Source organism: Wyeomyia smithii, unplaced genomic scaffold (assembly GCF_029784165.1).
Source record: "Wyeomyia smithii strain HCP4-BCI-WySm-NY-G18 unplaced genomic scaffold, ASM2978416v1 HiC_scaffold_77, whole genome shotgun sequence".
Classification (NCBI taxonomy): domain Eukaryota; kingdom Metazoa; phylum Arthropoda; class Insecta; order Diptera; family Culicidae; genus Wyeomyia; species Wyeomyia smithii.
This window is the reverse complement of record NW_026599218.1, coordinates 7,524-25,000: the sequence shown is the minus strand read 5'-3', so window position 1 is coordinate 25,000 and position 17,477 is coordinate 7,524. Positions and strand designations below refer to the sequence as shown.

General features: G+C 38.5%; 2 protein-coding genes across 4 annotated transcripts; one reads left to right on the top strand and one right to left on the bottom strand.

Moving 5' to 3' along the window:
* The first annotated feature begins 157 nt into the window (after positions 1-157).
* Positions 158-16,176, top strand: LOC129733792 (DDB1- and CUL4-associated factor 6-like). Of its 3 annotated transcripts, XR_008729707.1 has the most exons (4): positions 13,838-14,365; positions 14,423-14,542; positions 14,642-14,831; positions 14,893-16,176. XR_008729707.1 is itself a non-coding variant. In XM_055695308.1 (3 exons), exons 2-3 carry the CDS (start codon positions 14,787-14,789, stop codon positions 15,157-15,159), a joined length of 312 nt encoding a protein of 103 aa, XP_055551283.1. In that variant the 5' UTR covers positions 158-554; positions 14,642-14,786; the 3' UTR covers positions 15,160-16,176. The 3 variants fall into 3 exon arrangements, 2 of the variants coding, with proteins under 2 accessions (XP_055551283.1, XP_055551282.1); XM_055695308.1 differs by lacking the exons at positions 13,838-14,365; positions 14,423-14,542 and adding an exon at positions 158-554; XM_055695307.1 differs by having other exon boundaries at positions 13,881-14,542.
* On the bottom strand, positions 6,905-7,447 carry LOC129733791 (uncharacterized). The gene has a single exon (XM_055695306.1). It carries the CDS (start codon positions 7,445-7,447, stop codon positions 6,905-6,907), a length of 543 nt encoding a protein of 180 aa, XP_055551281.1.
* Positions 16,177-17,477: the final 1,301 nt, after the last annotated feature.

The following is a 17,477-nucleotide window of genomic DNA, read 5'->3' as shown; positions in this document are numbered from 1 at the left end:
CGTCGCAGCACTAAATCGAAATCGCGACTTTAAATATCCTTACGTGGGATGTAATGCGCTATACAGCGCACTATTTGCGACGTAAGGTACAATGTATAATGTGCGGCATGCGAGTAAAATCAATTGTCGCCAGTCGACAACTACAATTTTCAACTAAATGGATTATATAAAATAAGTGAGAACAGAGGTTTCGAAACCTCTTGTGTTTTCTTCACCGCTGGCATCACCAATTTTCCCATTTTTGGACAAAGTTGAACTATGATCGAACAATAATCGGGGTCAACTATTCGATTATTCAATAATCGAAAAGTCAGTTATTCGATTAAAAATTAATCGAATATTTCCGCAAATAATCGATTAACTCGATTAATCGAGAAGTAATCGGACATCACTAAGTGCACTTGTTTCTGAACCTGCTACTGTTTATTTTTGCGTTTGAGTTCTCTATAACATTTTAGTGTTTTTTTTATTATACCAAACTCATTGTTCGCTGTGATGAAACAGTTTGATGTTTATTTTGAATGCAGTAGAATATGATGCGAATTACCTCGAAAGTAAGAAATTGAATAAATATATTTTATACAGGTGTTAGGGAGCTCACCTAAAATCCTTTAAGGGCTGATAGAGGACCCTCTTTGATAAAAAAATCCTACGCATATGGTTAAAATTTAACTACTGCATAGTTATTCACTTTTTTCAGTTTTCGGTTATGTTTGCCATCAAAGATGTCTAGCACAAAAAGTATGATAGCTATTATTATTTCGTTGGAAAGCTGCGAAAATTTTGTAATCAATAGTGTCTTAAAAACGTCGAAGTAGAGAGAATAAGAAGCATGAATGTGAAATCAATGTTTTTTTCACAATTTTCTCTCTGAAATGTGTGATAAACATGGGTTTTGTTGTGAACTAAATTAAACATACATCTACTCTACAAGTTGTTCTTTGACACCAAGCATCTATTTCTTTTAGTTTAGCTGTTTTCACTGTAAAAGCAAAAAGTTGCGCCTTGCGTTAATTTAATTAACAACAAAATCCGTGTTTATGACACATTTCAGTGAGAAAATTGCAGTTAAGTTTTCAAAAAACATTCGATTTCACATTTATTCTCTTCTAAGTACTTCTTATTCTTTCTAATTTGAAGTTTTTAAAACTCTATTCACTTCTAATTTTATTAAGTTTTCCAATGAAACTTACAGAATTAAGCTAGCTATCAATACTTCTTGTGCTAAACCTCGTTAAAGGCAAACAACCGAAAACTGAAAAAAGTGAATAACCATGCAGTAGTTAAAATCTGGCCATATGCGTTGAAGGATCTTACCCCTTAAAGAATTTTAAGTCGGCTCACTAACACCCTGTATACTTAATAAAAATCTAAACATAACGCAAAAATATATTATTTTTTATTTTATTAATTAACATATTTGTTTTGTGGGGTTACTAGCAAAGCGCGTCAAGCTTTCGAAGCTATAAACCAAGACAGAAATTTACCTATTACTTTGAATATTATTGGAAACCTATCCTCTAATAATAATAAATAGTATTTACTCCGCTACCGTTGTAAATTATTTTCATCACTTTTTGATTTTAGAGGTATTTACACAAACAGCATTCTTTTAATCAATTTTACAGGCATTACCTGTTTCAAACATAGATTTTGTAACTTGCTTTTTAGATAATCGCAACACTATATTTGAAATTTTATTGTTTGTCTAAAGATTAGACATTTTTGTGATGAATAGCAATTCTAGATGTTTGGCATAGACATTCGTATATAAGGTTTGTTATTTGAGTAAAATATACAACTCAAAAGAATATGTTCGATACTATCAAAGTCTACTGATCATTGAGCAATAATTTACAAAAGTATACTTCCCATGCTCAAAAGATAGTACCTCAAAATTGTTCGAATTACTTTCTTTCAACTAAATGTTTGTTTTTATCGCTTTTATCAAATATCGTTTTCATTAAATATTGTGATATTCGATATTACATGTATTACAGAAGGCATGAGCCTGCCGCGGCATAGATTTTACACTAAAGATTTTCAATGAGTGCGTAAGGTTTTTTTTCCTGTTTCTATACTTGCTTTACTTCCTATACGATTGTAACATTTTACTACTGTTGTGCAGACTGTTGAGTAATAAGAGCAAAAGATAAAATATTCATAAGTTGCTGTTAAATCACATACTTTCCCACAAGAAAAAATCTAGAATATGTTGTAGAGTGTCCTCGGAGCATTGGCCTAGCGTAATTGGTGACGTCTCCGCCAATAACCCTTGTAGACTGGGTTAAAATCCCAATGCCGACATGGTTGCGTGAACCCGCAAAATGAACCCATTCGGTCAATTTTCAAGCCTAGCCGAGAGCAATAAGAACATAATTCACTAAATCTTACGCGAGCTGTTGACAGAATCTTCACAAATTTACACTACACTTTTTTTTCATTTCACTTTTTAATTCTATCACTTTTTCACTTATCACTTGCAATTAGGGACGAATGACCGTTTGGGGTTAAAGTCCCTTCAAAAGAAATCAATCAATCAATCACTTGCAAATGCCCATTTCAACGCTTTTTTTTCCTGTAGGAGCCTATGACCACTGCTGCCGTTAGTTAGATATATTGTGGTATACTTCGCGTTAATTTTTATGCACTGTCAGTTCGTTCCATCACTATGGGTATCAGTGATAGTCGCACCCAAACTTTGCATTTCACCCCAAGAAGGTATGACTACTTTGATGAAGTTCCTTACCTTCATTAGTTCAGCAGACCATATCGGCCATTAGGCGTGAGGATACCTTTTCCAAGAATACGCAGTCTTTGCTGAATTAATGCGCTGCATTGGCACAGTAAGTGTTCCGAGGTTTCTACTTCATAATTACAGAAACGACATAAGTCATCTGTCAGTTTACCTAATTTTTTAAGGTGATACTTACTCGGACAGTGCCCAGTAAGTAGGCCAGTTAACGTACTCAGATCAGCTTTATTCATACTGAGTAGGTTCCGTGTGATTCTTTCACATGGTGTAATGAATAGTTTAGATTGCCTTGCTTTGGAGTAAGACTTCCAGTTGGCATCAATCATCATTGATTCCCAGCCTTTTAGCTCAGATTTCAAACAGGATGAAGATACCCCACAGAATGGCTCCGGCCCGACGAAAGCAGTCGAAGAACCAATTCTCGCTAAGAGATCGGCTTTTTCATTTCCTTCTATACCACAGTGACCAGGCACCCAGTATAGATTGACAACGTTTGTTACAGTTAGTTGTCGTAGGGATTGAATACAATCCCATACCAACTTCGACTGACATGTGTATGCTTTTAAAGCATTGAGAGCTGCTTGACTATCTGAGAAAATGCAGATATTGGCATACCTATATTTCCTAGTCAAGCAAATACTTGTGCATGTTAGAATAGCATTTATTTCCGCTTGAAAAACTGTGGGCCACTGCCCCATTGGAATTGATATATTGATTCCTGGTCCAGTGACCCCAGCGCCTGTAGACTCGCCCATTTTAGAGCCATCTGTATAAAATATGACATCCTGGACGAGCCTTAGGACCTCCTTCATCCCATTCGGTGCGATTGGATTCAATCACTTTGAAAGGAACACTGAAGTTAGTCTTAGAGTCCATCCGATCTTCATTCATGGTTACTAAGGTGTTCAGTTGGAAATTTTTGAGGATTCGTAAATGTCCCTGTAGATCTCCTTCCTGAAAAAATTTAACACGTTTTAGCCTAAGAGCACCTTTTTCGGCTTCAAGTTGTACATACTGATGTAAGGGTAGAAGATATAAAAGAGCTTCTAAGGCTTTGGATGGTGCACTGGCCATTGCTCCTGTTGTTGATAAGCATGCCAGACGTTGTGGTTTATCTAACTTTTTCTGAGCTGATAATTGTGAAGTTTTAGGCCACCACACTAGCGAGGCATAAGTTACTCTGGATCTCACTATTGCCGAGTATATCCAGTGAATCATCCTCGGCTTGAGTCCCCATTTTTTACCAAATGTATTGCTGCAAGCCCAAAGAGCGTTGTTTGCTTTCGAGATCGCATACTCTAGATGGCCGTTCCAGTTGAGCTTATGGTCAAGCATAACATCTAGGTACTTGGTTCGCTTGGATAGCACCAACTGTGTGTCTCCCAACTTAAGAGTTGCAATATTATACTTTCTATTTCTTGTAAATGGGATTATGACTGTTTTAGAAGGATTGACGCTTAGTAGTAGATCCGCATTTACCCCTAACTAAAATAGTAATGTCATCAGCGAATCCGATGATTTCGTATCCTAGGTTCGTTAAGTTGTTAAGAAGATCATCGACAACAAGAGACCACAATAAGGGAGATAAAACCCCTCCTTGTGGGCAACCCCTTGTTGGTTTTGTCGTTAGAGTTGATCTTCCTGAATTGGCTGTTATCAACCGGTTTGATAACATAGCGATAGTCCAATTCAAGATGCACATGTCAAAACCGCGTTTTTTCTTAGCATTTTTGATAGATTCGTGAGAAGCATTGTCAAATGCTCCCTCAATATCAAGAAAGGCTGTCAGTGAGATTTCTTTAGCCTCAAAAAACTTCTCTAGTTTTGAAACCCGCGTGTGGAGTGCTGTTTCAGTTGATTTACCAGTTTGATAGGCAAACTGAAATTTGTTTAATGGTCTACTTTTTAAGTATGATAATTTGATGTGTAGATCAATGATTTTTTCCATCATTTTCAAAATGACAGAAGTTAGACTGATTGGTCTATATGCTTTGGGACTCGTCCTATCACGTTTTCCAGCCTTAGGAATAAATATGACGCGGACTTCTCGCCATCTACTCGGAATGTAGCTTAGTGTCATGCTAGCCCTGAACATCTCCACCAGACAGGGGACTATAATATCCTTGCTTTTTTGTAAAAGCACTGGATAAATCCCATCTGGCCCCGGCGATTTAAAGGGCTTTAAGGAATTCACTGCCCATTAAACGACGTCAAGAATATTACACTGGCTAATTCTTGAGCTTTAACCTTGTCGTGAATTGAGCTAGGTTGAGCCATATAGAAGTCCTGTGCATTTTCGGAAGTCAATTGAGTCGAGCCTGGGAAGTGTGTATCCATCATGACACTAAGTGTTTCCTGAGAGTCTGTTGTGAACTGACCGTTTTCGTTCTTTAAGCGGCCAAGCCCATTTGTGTGATCTGTAGAGAGGGCTTTATGGAGTCTAGCTACAACTGGCAAGTTTTCAACTTGCTCACATGTACGCTTCCAGTCCCTCCTCTTTGATTTTCGAATCTCTCGATTGTATTCTGTTAGACTGCTTTTATATTCTGTCCAATTTCCGGTAGTTTTAGCTTTGTTGAAAAGCCTCCTTGACGATTTTCTTAGCTTTTCAAGTTTATTGTTCCACCAAGATACGTTCTTACTAGAAGTTTTCCGTTTCACCGGGCAACTTTCTTCGAAGGAATCTATTATATTAGTTAAAAAGATGAGGAAACAGATTCGAGTTGCTCAGTGGAAAAGATGTCCACTGAGAGCAAAATCTTGTTTGAGAGTGTGGAATAGTAGCTATTCCAATTACATTTCAACGCTTACATAGCGCCTTCTTCAGTGCTTATTGATTCACTCTATTTCTAAGCACTGAAGAATGCGCTATGTAAGCGTTGAAATTTGCAAGTGAAAAGTGATAGAATTAAAAAGTGAAGTGAAAAAAGTGCAGTGTAAATTTGATAAGAACATATATTATTTTGACATTAAACGGTCCCCTTATAGCGGAACGGCCAAAATTACAAAAACGCAGTTTTCATTTTCTGGAAGTTTCGAGCACATGATTTTGTGGTTTCTTATTTACATTTTCATAATTTTCTGAGAAACATCTCGCTACAAACGGTTTAAAAATATCATCAAAGTTACTTCTTTTTGAAATAAAGAAAATTAGTTTTTTTAAAATATGTAAGTAAAATATGTGCCGCAGGCCGCATATAATATACAGTGGTGGACAACATAATAGCTGTGAGCATTGCTTATAAAGTCATCTGCATTTTAACCTACCATGTATAAGGCATACTTGAACGCAGTATCTGTGTGAGATTGCTTACATTATGAGTAATGAATAGACATTCCTATCTGCGCTAGTATTAGTGGTCGATTTCACTAATACAAGTTTTATTTTTGGTTGCAAATAATCAACACGCTGGTGGTAACAAAAAATTTCCTCTTGCCCCGAACTTTTATTCAAGTTGTAAGCCGATTTTTAGTTCTATTTCATCTATTTTTCCACTAAAACAAAGTTTGTTAAAACAGGTAACACTATTGTTCTTACAACATAAAAAACGCATTAAAAATTAGCTTTAGTCGACCGGTTTCGGGCTGCTACCGCCCATCTTCGGGACTTTGTCCAGACTAGTTGTTTTTTCTCTCCGTACGCTGTGGGCGTTCGAAGAGAGAAGAGATTTACTGCACTCTCAGTTTCGTCAGTACGAATAAGCAGGATGTAACAGGGGGATCGTCTTCATTCATTAATCGTTCCTGTGAATTGCTAATGAAGTACGACTCCCATGCATTCAATTGAGATGCTTTCCTAACGTTTTTAATTAATTTCGCTTCTTTCCAATTGATCACGTGGTCACAACTGATTGCATGGGCGGCTACACTTGATTCGCTTATTTTTCCGTTATCAACGGCAGCTTTGTGTTCTTTCAAGCGCACTTGACCCTAACGGCGAGTTTGTCCAATGTAAACTGAAGGGCAATTTTGGCAAGGTATCCTGTAAATGCCTGAATTCTCATCTGGAGGAACTTTGTCCTTCAAATTGCACAGTAAATCACGTAATGTGTTTTCACTTTTATGTACAACCTGAAGCCCTTGCCGTTTCAGTGTTGCTTTGATCGGGTTGGTAATCTTTGGGTAGAACGGCAGGCTGACTCTTTTGATTTATTCTCGTTCTGGTTGCAGCGTTGTTGACATTCGTCTATGTCGTTTGCGTCGGTGTGTTTGTAGGATTTTATTCACGAATCCTTCTTCGTATCCATTTACTTCGGCCGCTCTGTGAATATGCTCTTTTTCTTCGGCAAACTCTGCGTTTTCCATCGGTATATTATACAGGCGATGGGCCATTGAATGGAAGGCCGCCTGCTTTTGACCGCCAAAGTGGTTCGAATCCGATGTTATATAGCGATCAGTTGATGTTGGTTTACGGTAGATACCGAATTTCAATGTTCTATCCTCTTTTCTGGTTATTAATAGGTCCAGAAACGGTAGCTTTCCATTCTCCTCTCGCTCTACTGTGAATTTTATAGAGCTGTGCCGAGAGTTGAGCATTTCCAAAGTTTGGTCCAGGTAGCGTTCTTTTACCGGAGCGAAAATGTCGTCTACATAGCGCTTCCATACACGTGGGAAATATTTTTCTTTCTGAGCGTCGTCTTCAAAATCGCTCATAAAGAGGTTTTCTAACAACGGCGACAGTTTACTTCCCATACTTAACCCAAAGGTCTGTTTCCAGTATTTTCCCCTGAAGCTGAAGAAATTCTGATTCATGCATATTTCTGCTACTAGAAGGTAAGCTTCAACGTGGTGTTGTGGCGCACGACTACGTTCCAAGTGTTGGCGTAAACTTTTTAACGCGTCTGGAACTGGTACGCTTGGAAAAAGTGCTGCTACATCAAACGATACCAGGATTTCCCCACGTCTCAACTCAAACCCTTCTAACTGCTCGACTAACTCCACAGAATTTTTCACACTTTTGCCATGCTTTATTGGGTATTTTCTCATTTCGTCCACCAGCCAAGCTGCCATCTTTTCGGTTGGTGTACGAATGTTGGATGAAATAGGCCGCATTCCCACTGGGTCATTGTGGATTTTCGGCAAGCAGTAGAGCGAGTGTAGCCGCCCATGCAATCAGTTGTGACCACGTGATCAATTGGAAAGAAGCGAAATTAATTAAAAACGTTAGGAAAGCATCTCAATTGAATGCATGGGAGTCGTACTTCATTAGCAATTCACAGGAACGATTAATGAATGAAGACGATCTCCCTGTTACATCCTGCTTATTCGGACTGACGAAACTGAGAGTGCAGTAAATCTCTTCTCTCTTCGAACGCTTACAGCGTACGGAGAGAAAAAACAACTAGTCTGGACAAAGTCCCGAAGATGGGCGGTAGCAGCCCGAAGCCGGTCGACTAAAGGTAATTTTTAATGCGTTTTTTATGTTGTAAGAACAATAAGTGTTGTTTGTCTGGTCTCGCGTCGCGTCACATAATGTGATCGTCGGTTCTTACGTTGCACAAAACATCGAAAATACAGTGAAATGGAGGCTTCAACCTCTCAGTGCTTTCGCCTTTATGGCCGACTAGTTGTAAAGAAAAGAATGTTACAGTTGCATATTCAGTTTCTAACCAGCTGTGGAAGAAAAGGGCTTATACCCAAGTTTATAAATATGAAGCCATCTTCTAATAGTGTAGCAAGTGAAATAGCCACTAATCGCGCAAAAAAGGTTTGGCTGATTGAAGAAATAAGGTGCAAACACAAACAACTTTCCGAAGTGGAAGAGCAGCTATACCCGCTCCATAAGAAGCTACTCCAAAAAAGTGCGTACCATACCTCAGCTGAGTGTATTGTACATAGGTGTGTGGAAGAGCGAATAGACTGTTGGCGGACTGTTGGATGGTATTCACTACAACCTAGACAAGCGTGTGCGCACAACGAAACAGCGACATCGTCAGAAAATACGATACCTCGAAAATACACAAGCTCCAGGAAAAAAATGCTCACCGCAAACGATCGACAATTTTGTGGTTAATCTCTCATCCGCGCAGTTCACACAAGCTGAGCTAGATCTCCTCAACAAAGGTTTGAATTTTGCTATTTCCCCCCAGTACGCCCCTCTCGCTGATATTGTTAATAATATCGAAAGTGCCATCCAATACGACCAACCAATATATAAATCGGCGATTCGGCACAGCGTCAGGAAATGCATAACACGGACGGCAAGTAAGCAGAATAGCACAGAACGCACCAACTTCGATGTGTGGTGTGCGATCCGCCAGCTGAAAGCACGTAATGTGGTTTACTCTCGTGCGGATAAAGGGAATGCAGTAGTTATTATGGACAAAAACGATTATGATTCGCGCGTCCGTGATATGATCGCGGCAGGCCCGTACGAGGAATATAAATTCAAAAACGGAAAACCGAGGGATCCTCTCAACACCATGATCGAAGAGGCTACCTTCGCGCGACAGAATGTTGCACGTCTAATGGGAGAGGATAAACTAGAGAGAAAATTTCATGTTTCCAACCCGACGGTGGCCTCGCTCTACTGCTTGCCGAAAATCCACAAAGACCCAGTGGGAATGCGGCCTATTTCATCCAACATTCGTACACCAACCGAAAAGATGGCAGCTTGGCTGGTGGACGAAATGAGAAAATACCCAATAAAGCATGGCAAAAGTGTGAAAAATTCTGTGGAGTTAGTCGAGCAGTTAGAAGGGTTTGAGTTGAGACGTGGGGAAATCCTGGTATCGTTTGATGTAGCAGCACTTTTTCCAAGCGTACCAGTTCCAGACGCGTTAAAAAGTTTACGCCAACACTTGGAACGTAGTCGTGCGCCACAACACCACGTTGAAGCTTACCTTCTAGTAGCAGAAATATGCATGAATCAGAATTTCTTCAGCTTCAGGGGAAAATACTGGAAACAGACCTTTGGGTTAAGTATGGGAAGTAAACTGTCGCCGTTGTTAGCAAACCTTTTTATGAGCGATTTTGAAGACGACGCTTAGAAAGAAAAATATTTCCCACGTGTATGGAAGCGCTATGTAGACGACATTTTCGCTCCGGTGAAAGAACGCTACCTGGACCAAACTTTGGAAATGCTCAACTCTCGGCACAGCTCTATAAAATTCACAGTAGAGCGAGAGGAGAATGGAAAGCTACCGTTTCTGGACCTATTAATAACCAGAAAAGAGGATAGAACATTGAAATTCGGTATCTACCGTAAACCGACATCAACTGATCGCTATATAACATCGGATTCGAACCACTTTGGCGGTCAAAAGCAGGCGGCCTTCCATTCAATGGCCCATCGCCTGTATAATATACCGATGGAAAACGCAGAGTTTGCCGAAGAAAAAGAGCATATTCACAAAGCGGCCGAAGTAAATGGCTACGAAGAAGGATTCGTTAATAAAATCCTACAAACACACCGACGCAAACGACATAGACGAATGTCAACAACGCTGCAACTAGAACGAGAATAAATCAAAAGAGTCAGCCTGCCGTTCTACCCAAAGATTACCAACCCGATCAAAGCAACACTGAAACGGCAAGGGCTTCAGGTTGTACATAAAAGTGAAAACACATTACGTGATTTACTGTGCAATTTGAAGGACAAGGTTCCTCCAGATGAGAATTCAGGCATTTACAGGATACCTTGCCAAAATTGCCCTTCAGTTTACATTGGACAAACTCGCCGTAAGGTTAAAGTGCGCTTGAAAGAACACAAAGCTGCCGTTGATAACGGAAAAATAAGCGAATCAAGTGTAGCCGCCCATGCAATCAGTTGTGACCACGTGATCAATTGGAAAGAAGCGAAATTAATTAAAAACGTTAGGAAAGCATCTCAATTGAATGCATGGGAGTCGTACTTCATTAGCAATTCACAGGAACGATTAATGAATGAAGACGATCCCCCTGTTACATCCTGCTTATTCGGACTGACGAAACTGAGAGTGCAGTAAATCTCTTCTCTCTTCGAACGCCCACAGCGTACGGAGAGAAAAAACAACTAGTCTGGACAAAGTCCCGAAGATGGGCGGTAGCAGCCCGAAACCGGTCGACTAAAGGTAATTTTTAATGCGTTTTTTATGTTGTAAGAACAATAAGTGTTGTTTGTCTGGTCTCGCGTCGCGTCGCATAATGTGACCAATATTTTATGTGAAAAAAAATAATAGGTGTAAAGTAAAGTATACATCGTGACATGACTGTTAATACAATTTGCTTATTGAACTAATAATTGAACTATGATTAACTAATATTCATAAGTTGGGTTCATAGTTTTGCTTTCTGTTTACCGGTAAAGGGTCGCGGTAATCATCTCATCCCTGACACAAAACGGCTGATCATAAACGACAAAATGAAGGTGAAACTTTGAAGAAAATAGCAGAAACCATCGACTGCTCATAGAATATAGTCATAAAATCTGTTACTGTCTGAGCTGTCAAAATGAGAACCAGTCGTAGTGTGCTGTTTTTGTCGAAGTATTGTAATCGTACAGATATATAAAATATACACTAAATTGGGCTCAATTATTAAGGCGGCGTTAATCTAAGAACTTGACTATTTCCGAGCTATTATTATTATAGCTATTATTTTTTTTTGTTTACAAAGATCTCATTTAGTGGAAGAATGTGCAACCGAATCAAATTATATATATTTCATGTATGTATCATCGTTTGAGATATTTTTTTGAAAAAACCCTACACATGGGTGGACTGCCGCTTTTAGTATAATAGTCCTACGTCGAAAACTGAGCAGTCGCGAGAAACGCGATTGAAAGTATTTCGATATAATCGTTTTGCAAGAGTTTTGAAGATACTACACTAAAGCAGCAGCCTGAAATTGATTCCAAATCTTAGTTTGATGGAAGTGTTTCGGTAATAAATGGACGCCGGAACCGGATGTGGGAATATAGTGCGGAACTACGGATATCCGTGGGTCAGACCGGAACCGGAAAAGTGCGCTGTTGACTGTAGTTTTCCTAGTTGTTATTGATTATAGAAACACATCCGGACACGCCTTTGAGAATAGCAGCATTCATAGCTTGTCGATTTTTTTAAATTTTTATTGCAAAACCGAGTGTTAATTGCTTCGAGTAACTTTTATCCTTGTTTCGTATTCTATGGTTGATGCTTCGACACAATTATACGAAATCTCGCCAAACATGTGAAAAGGGCCCATGTGCCATATGTAAACAAGCCAAATTTTCTCGTTTTTTGATCAATACAAGCGAAATCTGCTCTTACCAATGAGATTTATTGATAAAAGAATTCACTTTTTATCAAAAAATCTTATTTGTACGAGTAGATTAAGCTTGTATTCATTGAAAAACGTGAAATTGTGGCTTGTTTACGCATGGCACATGGGCCCTTTTCACATGTTTAGCGAGAAATAACGTTGAATCGATTTAATGGATACTGTATATAAAGAGCAATTTCACGTTGAACTTCATTAAAAGGATTTCGAGGAGCGGGGAAAAGGCGAATGAAAACCTAGGACTGTAATGCTAATAACACAGAGAACATACATTCATGTTCATATAAGGAAGTTTGAAAATCATGTGTAAAAATTTGAATTAAAATACGTTAATATACTAACGACATCTGTCTTGTGGTGTCCCAGTTGCACTGCATAAATATTGCCGTATCGATATTTTATCGATACCAGTGCTTGGTTTGTAAGTGACAAGAGTGTCACATAGCGGGAGCCTTACCACTTGCTGGTGAATGAAGGTTGCAAGTTTTTACACATCTTTTGAAAATAAGATGAACGTCTGTTGTGAGGAACAAACCCTGTTTTTTTGTTGGCTATTCTTGAAGAGCATGCTAAAATGGACCTATTGGTTTTAGTTTCGCATGACCTAACAAGACTAAATACACAAAGGTCGTTTTTTACGCGGTTTTTTACGCGGCTTTTTTTACGCGGATTCCGGAATTTACGCGGTTTTTTTAACGCGGATTCCGGAATTTACGCGGTTTTTTTTTACGCGCCACGTATCCCCCGCGTTAAAAGCGAGTTTAGTGTACTAGCAAGGTCTGTAATAGAGATGGTCGGGTATGGGAAATTTGTTACCCGTACCCGACCCGTACCCGACTCATCGAAAATTTTCAAACCCGTACCCGACCCGAACCCGAAGTCTGGTTTGTTTAGAATACCCGTACTCGACCCCAACCCGTAAAATATCTATTCCAACTACCCGTACCCGTCCCGTACCCGAAAAAAAAATACGCTGAAATTGCCGGTACCCGACCCGTCTTGGATTTTTTTTAAATTTTTTATTTCAAAATGCCTGGGTACCTCGCACATTTTATGCACTGATTGTCATATGTGGTTTCTCGAGATGATGGCCGGAGTTAGGCTAGAACCGAGTGTGCGTGTGAACGAATGACAATGAACCCAGAGTTTCAGGCGGGTGGTCCACTATAAAGAAGCGGTCCACTATGAAAAGTGCATGTCTGGTAAAGTTTAAAATAAACGACGAGTTTTTTAAACACATTAAAGGGTCGAACGAATTTTAAAAGGTCAAAATTAATATAGTTAAGAACTTGATAAAAATTTGATTAATCACTGCATTTGCCAAAAACCTGTAATTTTTGAGATTCGGTGTCATCGATAAATTCTAAAAATCGGTAAAATACAGATATTTCTGCACATGCGGCATCCTTGGTCACAGTACAAACCAAGATTATGCTAACGCTGTCAAATTTCATATATTTGTTTCGTACTAAACTGCTGTAATCTCGCAGCACCATTTTTTCAAATATGGGGTTCTTATGCCAATTTGTTCGTCATTCGAAGACCCATCTTTTGATATCTTCCTTTTAGTTGTAACTTATTTGTACGTTGCAAAAAAATGAAGAAAACGAAATGACGTATACACCATTTCAATACAAAAGTGACAAGTAACCCGTTAGTTTTTAAGCCGTATTGAAAAACTGATAAAAAAAAAAGCGTCATGATGTTACTTATCGCGGCAGTAAACATCTCAATTCACAGTGGGAAATCACTGGCCATCAAAACAAATGTTTCAGTTGTTTAATAATATTTTTCCACCCTTCCCACTTCTCTCACAACTACTACTCATAATCTTATTCACCTTCATTCTTGTTTACGTTCGTATCCAACATTCGTACGAAAGTATGGTTTCGAATGAGTTCGAAAATGCCATTCTTGTTTACGTACAAAGGCCATACGAATCCATTCGTATCGCATACGAATGCGATACGTATACGAAAAAGGTGGATGTCTATGCAAAAAAGGTTGATGTCTAGACTTAAGGGTTAGAAAAAGTTTAAACGTCAGGAGAGAAATGTCAAGTGTGTCAAGCCGATTGAGCGAGGCTTCTGACGGCAAACAGTTTTTCACTGAATGAAAATTGAATATTTTTTTTATTATAATTTGCATCATAAAAATACTTTGTTCTTGAAAATATCGTCGGTAAACGTAAGCATAAAACACAAGAAAATTCCGGCTACTCAAAATTACCTTTCCAGAAATGAAATTTGCAAGCGAAATATGAAAATGGAACCAAATTTGGTGCAAAAACATAAGATCGTCATGGGCCTGCGTGAAGCAATAAAACTTAAACTATTTACATTTTTTGTGCAGTTTGGGTTGTGTTTTGAAGTAAGTTGATTCTGCTTAATTCTAGTAAATATTTGTAATAATTAGACGTGTGGTCAGATGAGAGCCGATAGACTCAAACTGTGATTCGGCAGGAGTGATAGTTTTTTCTCATATAGGAGACTGATAAGCATGGTTGATAAAAAAATCATCCTGGTCTACAAGCGGCCTGAAGAGCAGGTAAGTTTGCTAATGGAAATGATTACTTCCACTAGCCAAAATCAAACTGATACCGATTTTCTTGTGTGCAGCTGTTTTTAAGTTTTTTTTTTGTTACAGAACCTACAGTCGACGACGTTTTTCATCTACATTCAGGTCCCGATCGCAATCTCGACGTCGCACAACGTGTGACTTAAGACCCAACAGCAGTGATGGGCTCTGGCTACATCTGGAATTGATTACGACAATTAAAGTTTGGTCCTCAATGGATAAAGATATGACTCGTTTCGATCGGGAGGCAGCCACCAATGTAAATAATTTCATACAAAAAAAATCAAAAGGTGTTTTTTGCCTAGTAATATTTTTTTTAGCTCATAGAACGCAACGCAGTGATGCTGGAAGAAGCCAAGGACACCATTACGGCGCCGGCCTCGTTTATGATACGAATGCTGGCGTGTATTCATTCGCTACGGAATCGCCGCAGTGCGACCCAAGCCGCTGCGGCAGGCAATGATAGTGAAAGTGATAATGCCCCACGGGAGGGCAACAATAACAATGACGATATGACGGCGGCGACCTATCCCAGAACCGACTCGTCGTCCGACGGTAGATCGCCGAAACACTATCTTCAGTTTTAGGTTAAGAACGGGAAATGTGTTATTACACACGCTTGAGGAGCCTCTAATTTTTAAAACTGCCTCGCCCTCGCAACTCCGCAGGGGAAAGTGAAATCTAAACTGATCCGCTTATATAATGGTTTGTGTATTAACATTTCAGGCGACAGCGTAGGCAAGAATGATGTGATTTTGTTGTATAAATATTTTTATAAATAAAAACCAATAATAGCCCAATGTAACTAGTGTTAAGTTTTAGCAATTTCATGTCTTGCGTAAATTTGGGTTCCATTAAGCTTTCTTTAGATTTTATTTCATATTGTATGAGAATTGTTGGACTTCAAATGGTGAGTTGACAACCTCGAAGGAGCGGAAGCTGTGGGCCTCATAAGTTTTTGTTGTCAATACGACAACAGCTAAGTGCGAGGACGCTACGCGATCACTTGAGCGTTAACCATATTTCAGCGACAGAAGAAATGCTTCGACAACCCGAGCGGCTGTTCAATAAGATAGTGCGACTCAAAACAGCGTCTGTTCCCCTTGTTAAGGGTGGCTGATCCAGTGTGAAACACGGGATTGGTGAAAGCTTTACGTGCAGTAGTCGTAAAAATCTTTTGTACAGGAAGCAACAAATGTAAATACAGACCGGAACCGGAACGAAAATGGACTAACGATTGGAAACTCGGATCTGTTGGGCAAATCAGACATTGTACAACAAGTAAAACCGCGATTTATCGTGAGCAATGTGTTAGTTAGACTTAGTTTAATTGCACATGTAATAAAAAATGACAAAATATAGAAGGGATTGTATCAGCAGGCATCAGACAATTTTTGGGATAGACGGTGTTGGTTTGCTCTCAAGGTAGACCGGAATAGGGCCCTATTACAGAAGTTTAATCGATTCGACTCGCCCATGTATTTCAAATGAGGCATGTTGCTCTTCGAAGCTTCTGTAATACAGCCCAATGTGAGAATTTTCGTCATGTACTTTGTGAGTAGAAGATGATGAAAAATAAAATACATAGTTGTTAAACCCTTTTACTCGAAGCATTTCGCTCTTTGAAGTTAAGTCCTGTTCGTCAACTCTATTGGATTTTATATATGTACATATATGCCCTTTTTTCAAGTATTCAGGTTTGAATAGATGGAACTTTACCAGTTTTTTTATTAGGCAGGTGTCTAAACTTTTTCGCCGTCTCAGGGAACTCATTCAAGCGCGATTCAGTTTACTCTTGGAAAGGGTGATTTAACAGAGATTTCACGCTCTATTATCTTTGCGCTCGATATGACTATTTCAATACAACGGCTTCAAAGTTCAATGACCACATGATGTAATAGTGAAGTTTTTGGGTGTGTCTCGTGATGGCTCTCTAGTTAGTGACTTCGTTCGCGTTTATTCTTCACTTCACCAGTTTTCCAAGCCCATAACCTATCATATCACAAAATCAACCCGTTATAATTTTTGTTTCCCGTACAATTACCAATAATTTGCTTTTGGCGTAATATTTGGCTTACGTTCTACAAAATCAATGCGTGAGATGGTGCACAAATTTAAACGGGATTTTTTTTGTGATACAAATTATTAACGATTAGGTATTAGGTAACCGAAATTATTTTAATATTTAGATTTTCTTGTATACCGATACAGCGGCTATGATACGGTGTCATTTTATTGCCTCCCTGGGGGCAGATGCTCAGAGAATAAGCAGTAACCAAATCGTGCGCGTATTTGTAAAGCAAAGATCGCACCACCAACAGTGCTGATCCAGATAAGTTTCTTTTTGAGTGCGGGGGGCAGGGGGCAGTTCACTCCGGATGTCTCCCTTAGGAAAATGACCCCATTGAGAATAATTTCTTGCGTGTCAGGAGGATAACATCCTTAAGAATAATGAAATCACCATGCTTCTCTATCGAAGAGTCACTGCAACAAATAATGGAGATACATCTGACATATTTAGTGGCATTGAAAATTTTAAAAATTCCAGAATAAAATTTTCCCATCAAGTTACATAAAAAAACTTATTGATTTGTTACATGTTACATGTATTATCATTGAACACGTCACACTTCATCTTATCGCACATTGAGAGCAAATCACAATAGAAATATTAGTCCAAATTTTATTTTTCATGTAAAGTTTCCTGAAGAAACTAAAAAAATCAAGCGATATATATATATATATATATACATATATATATATATATATATATATATATATATATATATATATATATATATATATATATATATATATATATATATATATATATATATATATATATATATATATATATATATATATATATATATATATATATATATATATATATATATATATATAT